At 50.9% G+C, this 13,498-nt stretch overlaps 1 protein-coding gene across 1 annotated transcript in view; it reads right to left on the reverse strand.

The window, feature by feature from the left end:
- ATPAF2 (ATP synthase mitochondrial F1 complex assembly factor 2) overlaps positions 1–13,498 on the reverse strand; it is a 20,541-nt gene continuing 7,043 nt past the window's right edge. The window contains exons 3-9 of the mRNA XM_032320625.1: positions 9,123–9,167; positions 8,710–8,855; positions 7,281–7,378; positions 5,882–5,962; positions 2,781–2,893; positions 2,160–2,275; positions 1–367 (exon numbers count right to left, since the gene is read on the reverse strand). Of these exons, the coding sequence (XP_032176516.1) occupies positions 230–367; positions 2,160–2,275; positions 2,781–2,893; positions 5,882–5,962; positions 7,281–7,378; positions 8,710–8,855; positions 9,123–9,167 (737 nt within the window). The 3' untranslated portion in view covers positions 1–229. The remainder of the gene's footprint in view (positions 368–2,159; positions 2,276–2,780; positions 2,894–5,881; positions 5,963–7,280; positions 7,379–8,709; positions 8,856–9,122; positions 9,168–13,498) is intronic.

Raw genomic sequence — 13,498 nt, forward strand, 5'->3', positions numbered from 1 at the left:
TTTCCGGGACAGAGAGGTATTTAATAAAACACGCTTAAAAAAATAAAACAAACAAAAACCCGCTGGAGAGAAAGCCGCTTGTATGCTTGTCCGCTTGTCCGGCTCACTCGCTGCTGCCGGCAGGGGCAAGCGCGTGGGGCCTGGACTCGAGCCAACCTCTGCAGCCACTCTGGGTCCCAGGGGGACATGGCAGAGCGACGCCAACGCCGGGGGCCCCGTGGGCCCGGGCTCACTGCTGCAAGAGCTTGTGCTTCACCGTGGTGCTCTCGGAGCAGAGGTGGACGAAGAGGGTGCCGGCGGCCGTGCGTGCCCGCAGCTCCTGCAGCTCGTAGTCGTGCGCCCACTCGATGTTGCCCCACTTCTGGATCTGACCGGAGGACAAGACAGGCCGCTGGGTGGCTGCCAGGTGCCCAGGCACCTCCCGGCCACAGTTGCATCCCATCCCCAGAGCCGGGCTTGGGGCGGGGCGGGGCAGGGGGACTGGGGCCCGACCTTGCCAAAACATGAGCCCTACTCAGGGGAGGCAACAGGGGAGAACCTTCGGGCGGGCAGAGCAGGCACCCAGGCCGATGGGGCGCAGACAGCTTGGTGGGGGGGCAACAGTCCAGGCCCAGGGCCTGTGAGCACCCAAACCGCCTGGTGGGCCCGGCCCCAAACCACACGTACATCTTCCTGGAGGGGATGCCACGTGCATGCTGTCCTCCTCCCACGAGGCTGGGGTGAGGCTGCCTGCAAAATGTCACCTTCTGCAAGCTGCCTCACCAGGCCGGGCTGCAGTGCCCACCCCCCTACGTGGGTGGGATAAATAAATCAACCAAGACCACATGGCAGCTTCAGTTCAGACTCCCCGGGGGGAGCTGTGGTGTTCCAGAAAACGGGGCTCTGCAGCTGGAGCAGGCTTGCGGGGTCTCTCCCCAGGGCTCCGGCGACGGGAGGGATGAGCCCCAGACTCACGGTGTGGCTGTCCAGATGTCAGCGGGACTCCAGCCAGACCCTGCTGGCCCCTCCCTGGCCAGAGGCCCAGCTGCCCCAGCCCGTCCGGGCACCCGGGATCTGCCACGCTACACAAGCCACCATCTCCATGTGGGTGACTGATGTGTCATCGAAGGAGCATTTTATACTTGGAGGAACAGTTAAGTTCTCTGTTTTGTGGTGGATCGAACCTTGGTCAGAGAACGAGGGCCTGGCTCGGGACAGAAACACTGAGCTCCGACAGGAGAGCGGGTTTCCTGGCTCCCTGCCTCCCACAGCCCTCACCCCCCGGCCCCCAACAAACCCGCTCCTGCCCATTTCATTGTTTCGAGCTAGCCTCTTTTGCGGTAGAGAAACAGTTTTTTCCCCTGGCATTTTTCTGAGCAGATGACTAGACGGACTTGGGAAATAATGTCATTACAAAAGGATTTTCATCATGCTAGGAGCCCATTTGTAATAGCAATTAACCTTCTGAGGTTGGAGGAAAAAAAAACAGTAAAAAGACTGCAGAGAACGCCATAATTCTCAGAGTTAAAAAATGCAAATGACAGTGTACCAAAACCGTATTAATTTCAAACCCACTAAATGAAAACTTGTGTAGAAACAGCGGCCCCCCAACGTGTGCTCTGCCAGCAACATGACCCACAGTGTGAGCCAGGGTGCCGAAGCTTCGCGTAGCTTCTGTGAGAGTGTGCACATGGCTCCTCGTCGAGCTGGCAGCGCCCACCGTGCAGGTGTGCAGACGATCCGGAGCTACCCCTGAACCTCTACCGCAGAGTGCGGTGACCGCCTTGGTCTGGAATCGCCTAGACCTGGCTCTAAACCCTGGCTCCAGCATTTGCCAGGGCTGCGACCCCATGCCTCAGTTTCCCCCTGCGTAAAATGGGGATAACAACAGCCTCCACCTGGCCTGGCTTTTCAGAAGCAGTGAGGCGATGAGGGCAGAGCTAAGCACGTCGGAACACGGTGGCGCTTACTACCATTCTATTCCATCACTGCTTCTTGATGATACTTTAACGAGCCCTGAGTTTTGGTTTCTGAAGTGTGTTGGAGTCAAGAGAAGCCAAATCTACACAAAAACATTTTAGACGGGCTAGCTAGCCCACCCCCCCCACCCCCCCCACTTCTGCCCTCAGTCTGAACCACGTTGGGGAGAGGCGAGGATTCGGGCCACAGTGGCTCCTCACCTGGTACTCCTCCTCTAGGCGGGACAGCAGCACGGCCTGCTCCACGGTCAGGCGCAGGTCCATCAGGGCCAAGGTCAGCACCAGGGACTTGAGCTGGGTCACCACAAATTCAATCCCTGCAGGGACACAAGCCAGATCAGGATCCAGGGCACCCCCACCCCAAGCCAGGGTAGTTGCCAGACCTACTCTTCGAGAGCCCCTGCAGCCCTAGAGAGGTACAGAGGTGCCAGGTGGGGGACGATGGTCACAGGGGACGTGCGCTTTCTGGCCGGCTCTGTATCCATTCCCCATTCTTCTCGAAGAGCATTCCGATTTCCACTGGGGGTGTGATCCCTCTTCTGCTCCTGCCCGGGGTGGGGCACCTGATCTGACCCCGGCCTGTCGGAGGACTCCAGCCCCTGGTCCAGGGACTGGTGGGGAGATGGGCATGTGACTTGAGCCAGGCCAGTAAGACTTGAAGAAGAAGGAAAAGCCAGCTATCTCCTACAGGGGTGGGAGCCTGCTGTCTTCCTGGGACTGAATAGACGGGTTAGACAGCATCAGAACCAGCCCCTCGAGTGCTCCTGGGATGCCCGTGCCCATCATGCTGCCTCCCAGGCCCACGGGAAACAGCATGCATACCTTGTAGGGCCCACATGTTGTAAGATGCCAGGTGGCTGACGAGCACTTCCCGAGTCCTGGCCGGGATGCTGGGCCCCATTATGTTGGTGGAAGAGTTGATCTCCACATCGTATCTGAAAGGAAAAGGCTTCGGCATGTACCAATGGTGTCATGTGGCCTAGCTCTGACCCGGAAGCAAAGTACTCAACTGCTGAGCACGCACTTGCCCCGTGATGGCTAGTCTTAGGGGTTCTGGGAGCAGCTGCCACTGAGGTCAGTGGCCTCCTGACCTAATAATTTCCCGTCGCCCCAGAGCAGAGCTAAAGTCCATGCAGCTGCCTGAAATTCTAACTCATTTGCCTAGAATCTCCATCAAAACCACAGAGTATCTGTTCTTTAAACCCTTTAAGAAAATTTTTCGTATTTGAGAACATAGAAGATTTCTTTAAAAAATCATTTTTCTGGGGCCCCTGGGTGGTTCAGTCAGTTAAGTGTCTGACTTGATTTCGACCCAAGTCATGATGTCAGGGTTGTGAGATCAAGCCCTGCTTAAGCTTCTCTCTCCTGTTGGAGAGGATGCAGAGAAAGGGAGACCCTCCTATACTGCTGGTGGGAATGCAAGCTGGTGCAGCCACTCTGGAAAACCATATGGAGGTTCCTCAAAAAGTTGAAAATAGAGCAGCAATCACACTACTGGGTATTTACCCCAAAGATACAAATGTAGTGATCCGAGGGGGCATGTGCACCCGAATGTTTATAGCAGCAATGTCCACAATAGCCAAACTATGGGAAGAGCTCAGATGTCTATCGACAGATGAATGGATAAAGAAGATGTGATATATAGGGAGCCTGGGTGGCTCAGTGGGTTGAGCTGCTGCCTTCGGCTCAGGTCATGATCTCAGGGTCCTGGGATCGAGTCCCGCATCGGGCTCTCTGCTCAGCGGGAGCCTGCTTCCTCCTCTCTCTCTGCCTGCCTCTCTGCCTACTTATGATCTCTCTCTGTCAAATAAATAAATAAAATCTTTAAAAAAAAAAAAAAAAAGAAGATGTGATATATATACACACAATGGAATACTATGCAGCCATCAAAAATGAAATCTTGCCATTTGCAACAACCTGGATAGAACTAGAGGGTTATGTCAAGTGAAATAAGTCAATCAGAGAAAGACAATTACCATAGGATCTGACTCATATGTGGAATTTAAGAAACAGAGGAACATAGGCGAAGGGAGGAAAAAATAAGACCAAATCAGAGAGGGAGACAAACCATAAGATACTCTCAATCATAGGAAACAAACTGAGGGTTGCTGGAGGGGAAGGGGTGAGGAGATGTGGTAACTGGGTGATGGACATTAAGGAGGGCATGTGATGTAATGAGCACTGGGTGTTATATAAAACTGATGAATTACCGAACTCTACCTCTGAAACTAATAATACACTCTATGTTAATTAATCAAATTTAAATTTAAAAAAAGATACTCTGCCCCTCCCCCTCTTAAAAATTATTTCCTTACAACAGTATTTTTTAAAAGATTTTTTTTTTTTTAAGATTTCACTTATTTATTTGAGCGAGAGGGAGACTGAGAGAGCGAGAGAGGGTAAGCAGGGAGAGCAGCAGGCAGAGGGAGAGGGAGAAGCTGACACCCCCTGGCCTTCTAGGAGGGAGCCTGACAGGGGGCTAGATCCCGGGACCCCAGGATTACGACCTGAGCCAAAGGCAGATGCTCAACCAACTGTGCCACCCAGGCACCCCATAAAGATTTTATTTTTATCTCTACACCCAACATGGGGTCGAACCCACAACCCCACGATCAAAAGTCACACACACCACTGACTGAGCCAGCCAGGCACCCCGCATTTTCCTTACAATAATCTTTGTGTGTCTCCTCTACTATCCAATCATTTTTTCAATTATTTATTAAGCCTCCACTACATACAGGCCTTTGCTTTTGGTCTGGGACATGAGCTGGCTTCAAGAATGACACATTTTCAAGGACAATAATAACTATATAAAGGACGGGAAAAACGCAATAGACTAAAGGCAATTTCTGTAATTTTCTTTCCTGTGTAACTCATTTTTCCTGTTGGTTTAGAAATATTCTTGCTGAAATGTCTAATAGTACAAATGGAACACGGCAAATGGCCGAGCTGTTCTGTAAACTCTTAAGGATGAGAATCTCGAGTGCCACAGAAAGTGGACAATTTTGTCCCAGAGCAGAGATCTCCAGGCACCTACACTATTGTTATATTTCATTAGACTCTGAAATGACACGGTATCTTCAGAGCTCTTACACGTACTGTTGTCGTTACATTTTATTTGCTCCTTTAGTGCACCGGATGTGCCTTTTACTATAAAACCCAAGGGTACCTGGCACATTGTGGGCACCCGGGAAACGTGGACAAATGAGACAGGCAGAGAGCACTTTTTTGAGAAATGTTATGCCAAACACTACTCCGTGTAAGCTTACAAAATACTGAGGTCAAGGTAGCACCAAGGTAGCAGCCCTCCCAAAGTCCCCTGGAATGAAATGAAATTGAATTTATTTCACCACCACATCAAGAGTCTGTGCAATTTTGTACAGAAGAATCTTTCTGCTAAGGAAAAATATGGGGTATCATCAACTCCTAGGAGACTGATGTCTGTAGATCAGTGTTACCAGACTTGGCCTCATGTATGTACACATCATACATGCTGTTCTGGGACTCAGTTTAATAGTGCAGCAATTGTGACAATGATAGAGATGATCCTGCCCAGATCTGGGCCTTTACCTAGCAGGATGCTAGGCATCACTTAGTTTACTCCTCACAGCATGCTAAGGGGTGGGGATGAGGAGGTCCACTCACACATGAGGAAGCTCAAGTCACCAGCCCCAGATCACACAGCCAATCGTGGCAGGCCTGGGGCTCCAGCCCTACACAGTGCGCATTGGGTGCATGGTAACTGATGCTCATTTGAGGAGCATTTTTTCCCAAGGGGGCCGGCCCTATCCCTCAGCATCCGGGAGCTGTTGAATCCCATGGATGCTCTGAACTCAGAAAGTCATCTAGCTAAGGGCTTCAGCGGCCCAGCGAGACCCCCAACCCCACCAGCCTGCCCAACCGCGCAGGGCTGCACATCTTACCTCTTCTCGGCCCATTCTATGATTGGGTCCCACTCGTTCTTCTGCAGTTCAACTAACGTCGCTGGCTCTTCCACCCTGTAGCTAATTCATTGCAAAAATCACCTTCATTAATAAAAAAGTATAATTCCTTCATTCAGTGACAGAAAATGGAAAAACCTAAAAGGCAAGAGCAAAATAACCCACCTCAACCCCCCTGCCTTCTACAAGTCCTTTTCTAAAGCAGCAGTTCTCAGAGGGTAGCCTCGGGGCCAGCGGCAGAGCATTCCCTGGGAACTTGCTAGAAAGACCAGGTCCCGGGTCGCACCCCACCTGTACGGAAAGCGGAACCTCTGGGGGTGAGACCAGCCACCTGTGCTTTACCAAGTCGTACAGGGGATTCTACTGCAGGCCTGAGTGTGAGAACCACTGTTCTAAATGTCCCGCTATGTCCCAGGCCAAGGCTTGCGGCCCTAGGTCAATGCCATTCTAAACACTAATACTGCACCCCCAGATGCACACCCACCTGATCCGAGGTGCTGTGCCAGCTCAGTCACTGCACCCCACATCCCCTAACCCTTCTGAGGGACTGTGTGCCTTGGCCACAAACTGCCTGTGCACACCGTGTGAGCCCATGCGGCTCCCGATGCAGCTGCCGGAGCGGGGCCTCACACCACCTGGTGCCAGGCTATGCCACTTGTTTTGACCAAGAGACTCAGAAGTGGGAGTCAGCTGCGGGGAGCTGCATGTAAGGCCTCAGGGGATGGCAAGACAAGTAGGCATTGTGGAAAGCCGCAGTGTGGTGGTGCAACAGGAAGGAGAGAGATCATGAGTATGCAGGAAAATGGGCAGCTGGAGGAGGGGGGCGTGAGGCAGCTCAGGATTCTAGAACATCTGGGCCACAAACTCGGGCTGCTCGACCACTTCTTGAACTTCCCCTCACCACCACTGACCAGTTAGCTAAAGAACCTAGACACGAGGGGAGAATTCAGAAGTGGAAGAAGCCAGCTCCTGACATCACCCACTGACCATCCCCGTGTCCAAGCGGACAAGTGAGGACAAGGATGCCTCCGTGAGGATGGGCGGAAGTCCAGGACTGGAGGTCCCTGCTGGGGGCTGGCAAGTGATCCCCTTGGTCCTGGAATCTGCAAGAGCTGCATATGCTACCAGAGAACCCCGGCCCAGACCCAGGGACAGCTGCCAGGGTGCAGGAGAGGAGCGCCTGGTGCTCTGACCAGGTGACAGCTTGAGGAGGAGCTGCGGGGCAGCTAAGTGGTGATGTAAGGCAGACCGCCTCCCTGCCCTGGGAGATAAAGGAAAAGGGTCTGCCTCTCCTTCCGCTGATAATGGTCTGGGCAAATGAGGCAAGTGGCCCAGGGGACCCGCTCAATCCCAGGGGAATGCCCATCTAAATGTCAATTACCAGAGAGTGTCGGTGTCCAGAAACTTCACAGCTGCACGGATCAGCTGGTCCTTGTTTCGCTGGGTAGGGTTGTCTAAAGATGTGTTGCACAGTGTGGTCTGAAGCAAGAGGCCAGAAGCCCTGTCACCACCACTGGGGCCCAGGCAAAGGCACCGTGCTCCAGATGGATACTGCCTCCGACCCACGGCAACACGGAGAACCCAGACAGCACCACACCGGGAGTGATGGAGCCCAACGGAAGCCCTCGACCCCCAGTATCTCCACAACCTGAGCTGTAGCCCATCTACGGAGTGCCTGTGACAGCTTGGCTCCCTTCCAAACACGATGACAGCCCGTGGACCCAGGGGAGTCTCACAGTCACCCAGGAGTAACAAGCCTCCCCCAGGTCTCGTGCTCTCCACCCCCAGGCTCTGCTGTATTTCACTGAACCCTCGAGACACCCTTTGGAGGAGGTACTGTTGTTGTACTGAAGTCGAAGGAAGTCAGCGGAACAAATGAGCTAAACCAGAAGCAGGGTGACTTTCCCAGCAAGGCTGCTTCGGTACTAAGACAATTAGTTTATGGCCATGTCATCCGCATTTCCTCAGACACCCGACGGAGCAGGCCAGCCCCGCAGCAGGCTCTGAAGATGCCGAGGACGCCTGGCTGGGTCTGAATGTCAAGGCTGAGCATGGGAATGACCAGGATGACAGCACTGCTCCCAGGGTTGACTGAGTGCTCACTCTATGCCAGGAATCAAGCCAAAGGTTTCCCAGTGTCACACCATCCGTCCTGACCAATGTGCTCACCTTTCACAGATGGGGATCGCAGGGCTGAGAAGGCGCAGTAGCTCACCCAAGGTGGCGGTCTAGAAGCCGCAGAGCCCCAACCCGAAGAGTTTAGCCAGCTCCTGCTCCAGCCTGCCCATACCCACCCATGTGTGTATGGATGGCTCGCTCTAAGAGGAGCTGTTTCACCTCAGTCCCTGGCCCTAGGCGTTCCTGCGCTCAACCAATACTGAGTGCCACTGAGCCTCAAGCGAGGGGCTGGCTATGTGCTAGTGAGACAGACGTGGCCCTGCCCTTCTGGGCTCACTAGGCAGCAGAAGAGACAGGCTGAGTGTGCAAACGTCAAATGGACAATTATCAACTGCGTATGTGTTGGCAAAAGAAATGAACAGGTGGCGTGACAGCAAATAAGAGAGCTGGGCAGCCAGGGAAGGTGACACCTGTCCTGAGACCAGAGGAGGAACCAGCTACCCAGGACAGTGTTCTGAGCAGGGGAACCTCAGGGGGTCGGGCAGGGAATGGTCAGCATGTCCAAGGAGGGGAGCATGACAGGGGTTCATCCCCAAGGCCCTTATCCAAATTTGGAAAGGAGTCTCGATTTTTGCCAGGTACCCTAGGAAGCCAGCCGTGGGCATTGGGGTAGAGGTTCAGGAACTTGTTACCAGGTGCATGGTGTAGAACTTGATGGTGTCCTGCTGGGAGTCCCATTCAGTGGCCACCGCGATGGCCAGGGCCTCGCTGGGGACAGTAAAGAGCTTGGCTTGGGGAGTTTTCAGCTTCCTGTGGTCCAGGTTTATCTCAAAGCCACCTTGAAAGATCAAATGAAAACCTCTCAGGGATTGTTAAGTGGAATCGAGTGACCACTGCTATATTTAGCTACTTGAATCGGTGCGGACAAAGACACCGTGAGTCCCTTCACGGAGGGCTTACAGAAACCTACCCAACAAAAGCACGCAGGGTAATCTCACTGCTGAAACCAGCTAGATGAAAAATGTCGCTACCCATTCACACACACACACACACACACACACACACAAAAGAAGAAAGAAAAAGAGGCAGTCAAAATTTCACTCACCTTCACCCTGTGTGATGCTGACATTCTGATAAAACCTCTTCCTTTCTGTAAAAGAGATTTTCCAAAAAGGCAATTTAAAATAACATCGAGACAGCTCAGGAAGTGACAAGACCAGCTTGTGTCATTACTGCTAATGCTGATTGATTGGCTTGATTTTCATATCACTATTCAAGGTCTGCCCTACTCTACACAGCATAATCAACGGCTCCTGATTAAAGCTGGGGGGAGGAGGGCATTTACTCCGCAGGGATGAGGGAGGGACAGGATGCACTGGTCGGGCCCCTGTTGGCCCCTGAGCCCAGGGACAGTCTGATCGCAAAGCATCTCGAAGCCACAGACTATCTGACATGACAGATTTTTCTAGCACCTTCCGCTTTAATTTCTAGGCAGGCTCTCCCCACCACACACTACCCCCACCAGCACAGCCCCCATGCCAGAACAATGTGCCCCAGTCCAAAGATGGTGTCTGAGTCCGAGAAAGCCAGAGACCTATTCTGAGGAAGAATATGATGCCTCTGAGACAGGCACGAGAGGAAAGCCAGTGTGGACATGTGTGTGCACGTGGGTGGCACACAGGAAGTGGGGAGAGATCCCAGGAGCATCTCTCATCCTCTCTACCCAATTAATTAACCTAATTAACCAGCATGTCTGTGTATTCAATAGAAGCTCCAAACATTTCCTTTAAGAAAGGGGGAAATACACGGCCTGTGAGATCTGAAAATACCTTGAATATAACCTTCTACGAAAATGTAAACAAATCTCTCCTCTTCTACTTGGAGGGCTTAAAACTAAGCGTGCCTCCTAAGGAAATTACGCAGACTCCTCTTACTAATAAAGAACAACTAGGTCACATTTTGGAAGCTAAAAACCATAACCTGGCCGCGACATTTGCGGTCAACACAAAACCTTGCCTCACTCACTTGTTCGTTCTGTCACAAAATCACTGGGTACCAAGAGCCATTGGGTCCTTGATGAAAGTCACTTGCTGGAAATACTGATGTAGCATGGGGAGGGGGAGGAGATTCACTCATTTTTAATGCTTTGGGGGAAAAAAACAAACCCAAAAACCCAAAGAACAAAAACCATGCTGAAGTGAAAACATGGTGTTTTTTCCGTTTTCCCCAGCACATCAGTTTTTTCATTAGTCTCGTGCTCGATCATTGATACTTTCCCCAAAGAGGGCCCCAAATTGCATTTCCACAGCTGTGCTTTACTAAACAAAGGCCCCAACTGTTTTCCAGCAAAAAAAAAAATTGCATGTCTACCACATGCCAGGTACTATTCTAAGTATATGGAATCTGTCAATAAAAACGTTAAAAATCACTATCTTTATGTAAATGCTCAGAAGGAAAAAAAAAACTGATAGGATCTGGCCCCCAAGATGATACTGTATTATTATAACATGACTTGCCACCTTTATATGAAATCGTCATAGTGATTCTCTCCCGAGTTTGACACGGAAACGGAAAGTTCAAAACATCCTGGTGTTTTTGAACGCACCAAGTTCATGCCCCAAGCTCATGTGCCACCTGGTCACATTCAGATAGTGGATGAGACACAAATCTGGAGGCCTCTTTGCATAGGCTTGGAAGCCTGGACTGAGGCACCCGGACCACATCCAGTATGTTCTCCAGTGCCCTAGCTAGGCAACGTGTCCAGAGCCAGACCAGGCAGGAAGCCGGAAGAGCTGTGGAAGCTGACTCATCACCGCTGGGGGAAGGATCTGGCCCCATTGGCAGGAAGTGCCAGTGGAGAGCATTCTAGCATACGGCTGGACTCAGCCCTGGGAGATGGGCCCAAGAGACCCAGATTCCGGGCAGAAACTAATAGCACGGGCAGAACCTAAAGCGGCTGGGATACTGAGGTGTCCCACGAGGGAAGTCTTTTTTTTCCCTCTGCTTTGCATGTCAGCCCTTGGTTCCTCTGTCCTGGCCAGGTCCCCCTCTATGCCTGATTAAGAGGGAAAAAACAGAAGGGAGTGCAAAGGAAAGAAGGGCCAGGATGGGTCAACCAAAATTGCTCCAAACAGCAGTATACCCTGTGAAAAGAAAGGATAGCCCCAGGCAAAAGGGCCACAAAGGCTGTAGGGCCTCTGAAGAGGGCAGGCACCCCATGGGGCCTGTTTCAGACAGGTGCTCTGCTGAATGCAGTGGATACATGGAGGTGCAAACTCTGGCCTTGGAACAAACTTCAGTGAGTACTGATCCTGTTCCAGAAGTGGGGTAAGTCCTGGGGATTGGAACCAAAGCTCGTCCCTGCCCTCAAGGCACTTCCTGTCTACTGGGAAGCGAATGGTAAACCAGGCAAACAATAAAGTCACTGAAGGCCAAAGTCCCGAGGATCACTGGAAACACACAACAGGCAGGAAAGCCTGATCTCACCATGGGCTAAAGGAAGACCTCCAAGTGCTCAGATTTCATCTGAGACCAGATGGAGAGGCAGGAGTTAGCCAATCTGCCTGGATGGATTTGTTTCTTGGAGGGATGTGTGTGTGGAAGGCATTTCTAGCAGAAGAAACAGCTTTCACAAAGGTCCTTAGCCTCACGAGAGTACGAGAGTTTGGAGAACTAAAAGCACCGTCGGGAGGACAAGACTGTAGTTACCCTGCAGAAGATGGGTAGAGATGCCCAGGGAGGGGGGTGGGGGCCAAATCTGGGGGAGGGGCTGGGTAGGTCACAGTGTGGGACTCACGTTAGGGACTCACAGAGGCAAACAAGGCCAGGATCTGGAAGCAGTCAAGTTAGGGACTCACAGTCAAGTTAGGGATTCACAGAGGCAAACAAGGCCAGGATCTGGAAAATTCATTTGGTGGAATCCATGGCTCCCAACAACTTTCTTCACCTGGGCCCTCAAAGGCCTTGGGTCATGTAAGATAAATCATGAGACCAGGAACCTTGAAACACCCATGTTCTCAGTGAACATGGGATGAGCTGACAGCAACAGGAACCTCATCTTTTAAAAGATGAAATCAACAGACTAGCCTTGTGGGCTCACACAGAACTCAGGTCTATTATCAGTATGAATCAGTCCATTTATAGAACATCTGTTTCAGTGGCAAAAACACACTCGGTGCCTTTTAGGTGTGGACTACGAAGATACAAAGAAACACGTACATGAAAAAGTGCTGAATGTTAAAAGCTGGCCCCAAGAAAACAGGCTATTTAAGCAGAGAAGCAGAAAACAACTCAAAAAACCTGGTCCTCCTCCCGTCCCAGGCTTCACAGACCAGCAAGTGATCTTTGTGCCAGCCTCAATTTTCGCCTGGCCTTTGCTTTGGAAAGACTGAAAGCCTCAGAACTACGACTCCCACAGTGCACCAAGAACAGAGGAAGTGTCCTCTCCAAACAGTCTCAACACCTTTATCTTTTTAAACAGTGCCATCTGGTGGGCCTTAAGTCTTAAAGCTACATTTGATTTAGGGCATCCCTCCATCCATAATCCTAGGGCGTCTCCAACTGTTTTCAAGGATCAAAATTCTTCATTTTAAGAACTCTCACAACCCAACGATAAGAGGACACCCAATTAAAAACTGTTTAAGGAATCTGAACAGAGATTTCTTCAAAGAAAATATATAAAATAAGCACATGAAAAGATGTGCTGGATGTCATAATCATCAGGGAAACCAAAACAAAACCAGGAGAAACTTCATACCCACTGGGATGGCTGTAATAATATAATATTAAAAAACCCAGATAACTAGTGCTGGCAAGGATGTGAACAAATTGGAACTTTCATACACTGCTGGTGGAAATGCAAACTGGAAGAGCATGTCAGTTAAACCCTGGGGAAGTGTGGCAGTTCCTCAGAAAGTCAGTTACCAAGTGACCAGCAATTATGGATCCATGAGAAATGAAAACATATGCAACCCAAAACACCACAAATAAAAAAAAAAAAAACTTATGCCCACATAAAAACTTGTACACAAATGTTTATGGCAGCATTCAGAATAGCCAAAAGAGGGGCGCCTGGGTGCTCAGTGGAGTCCTGGGATCAAGCCTGGCATCAGGCCCTATGCTCAGCAGGGAGCCCGGTTCCCCGTGCCCCCACCTGCCTCTCTGCCTACTTGTGATCTCTGTCTGTCAAATAAATAAACAAAATCTTAAAAAAAAAAAAAGAATAGCCAAAAGAGGGAATCAATCCAAATGTTCATCAGTGGATGAATGGATAAATAAGATGTCATATGGCAATATGATGGCATATCACTCAGCTATGAAAAACAATGGAGTACTGATACACACTACGATTGGATAAACCTTGCCAAAATCATTGTAAGAAAGCCAGCCAGAAAGGACCAATTCCATTTATGAAACGTCTGAACTAGGGAAATCTATAGAGACAGAATGTAAAATAGTGGTTGTCCAGGGCCTGCAGGGAGG

This window comes from Mustela erminea, chromosome 18 (genome assembly GCF_009829155.1).
Source record: "Mustela erminea isolate mMusErm1 chromosome 18, mMusErm1.Pri, whole genome shotgun sequence".
Lineage (NCBI taxonomy): Eukaryota > Metazoa > Chordata > Mammalia > Carnivora > Mustelidae > Mustela > Mustela erminea.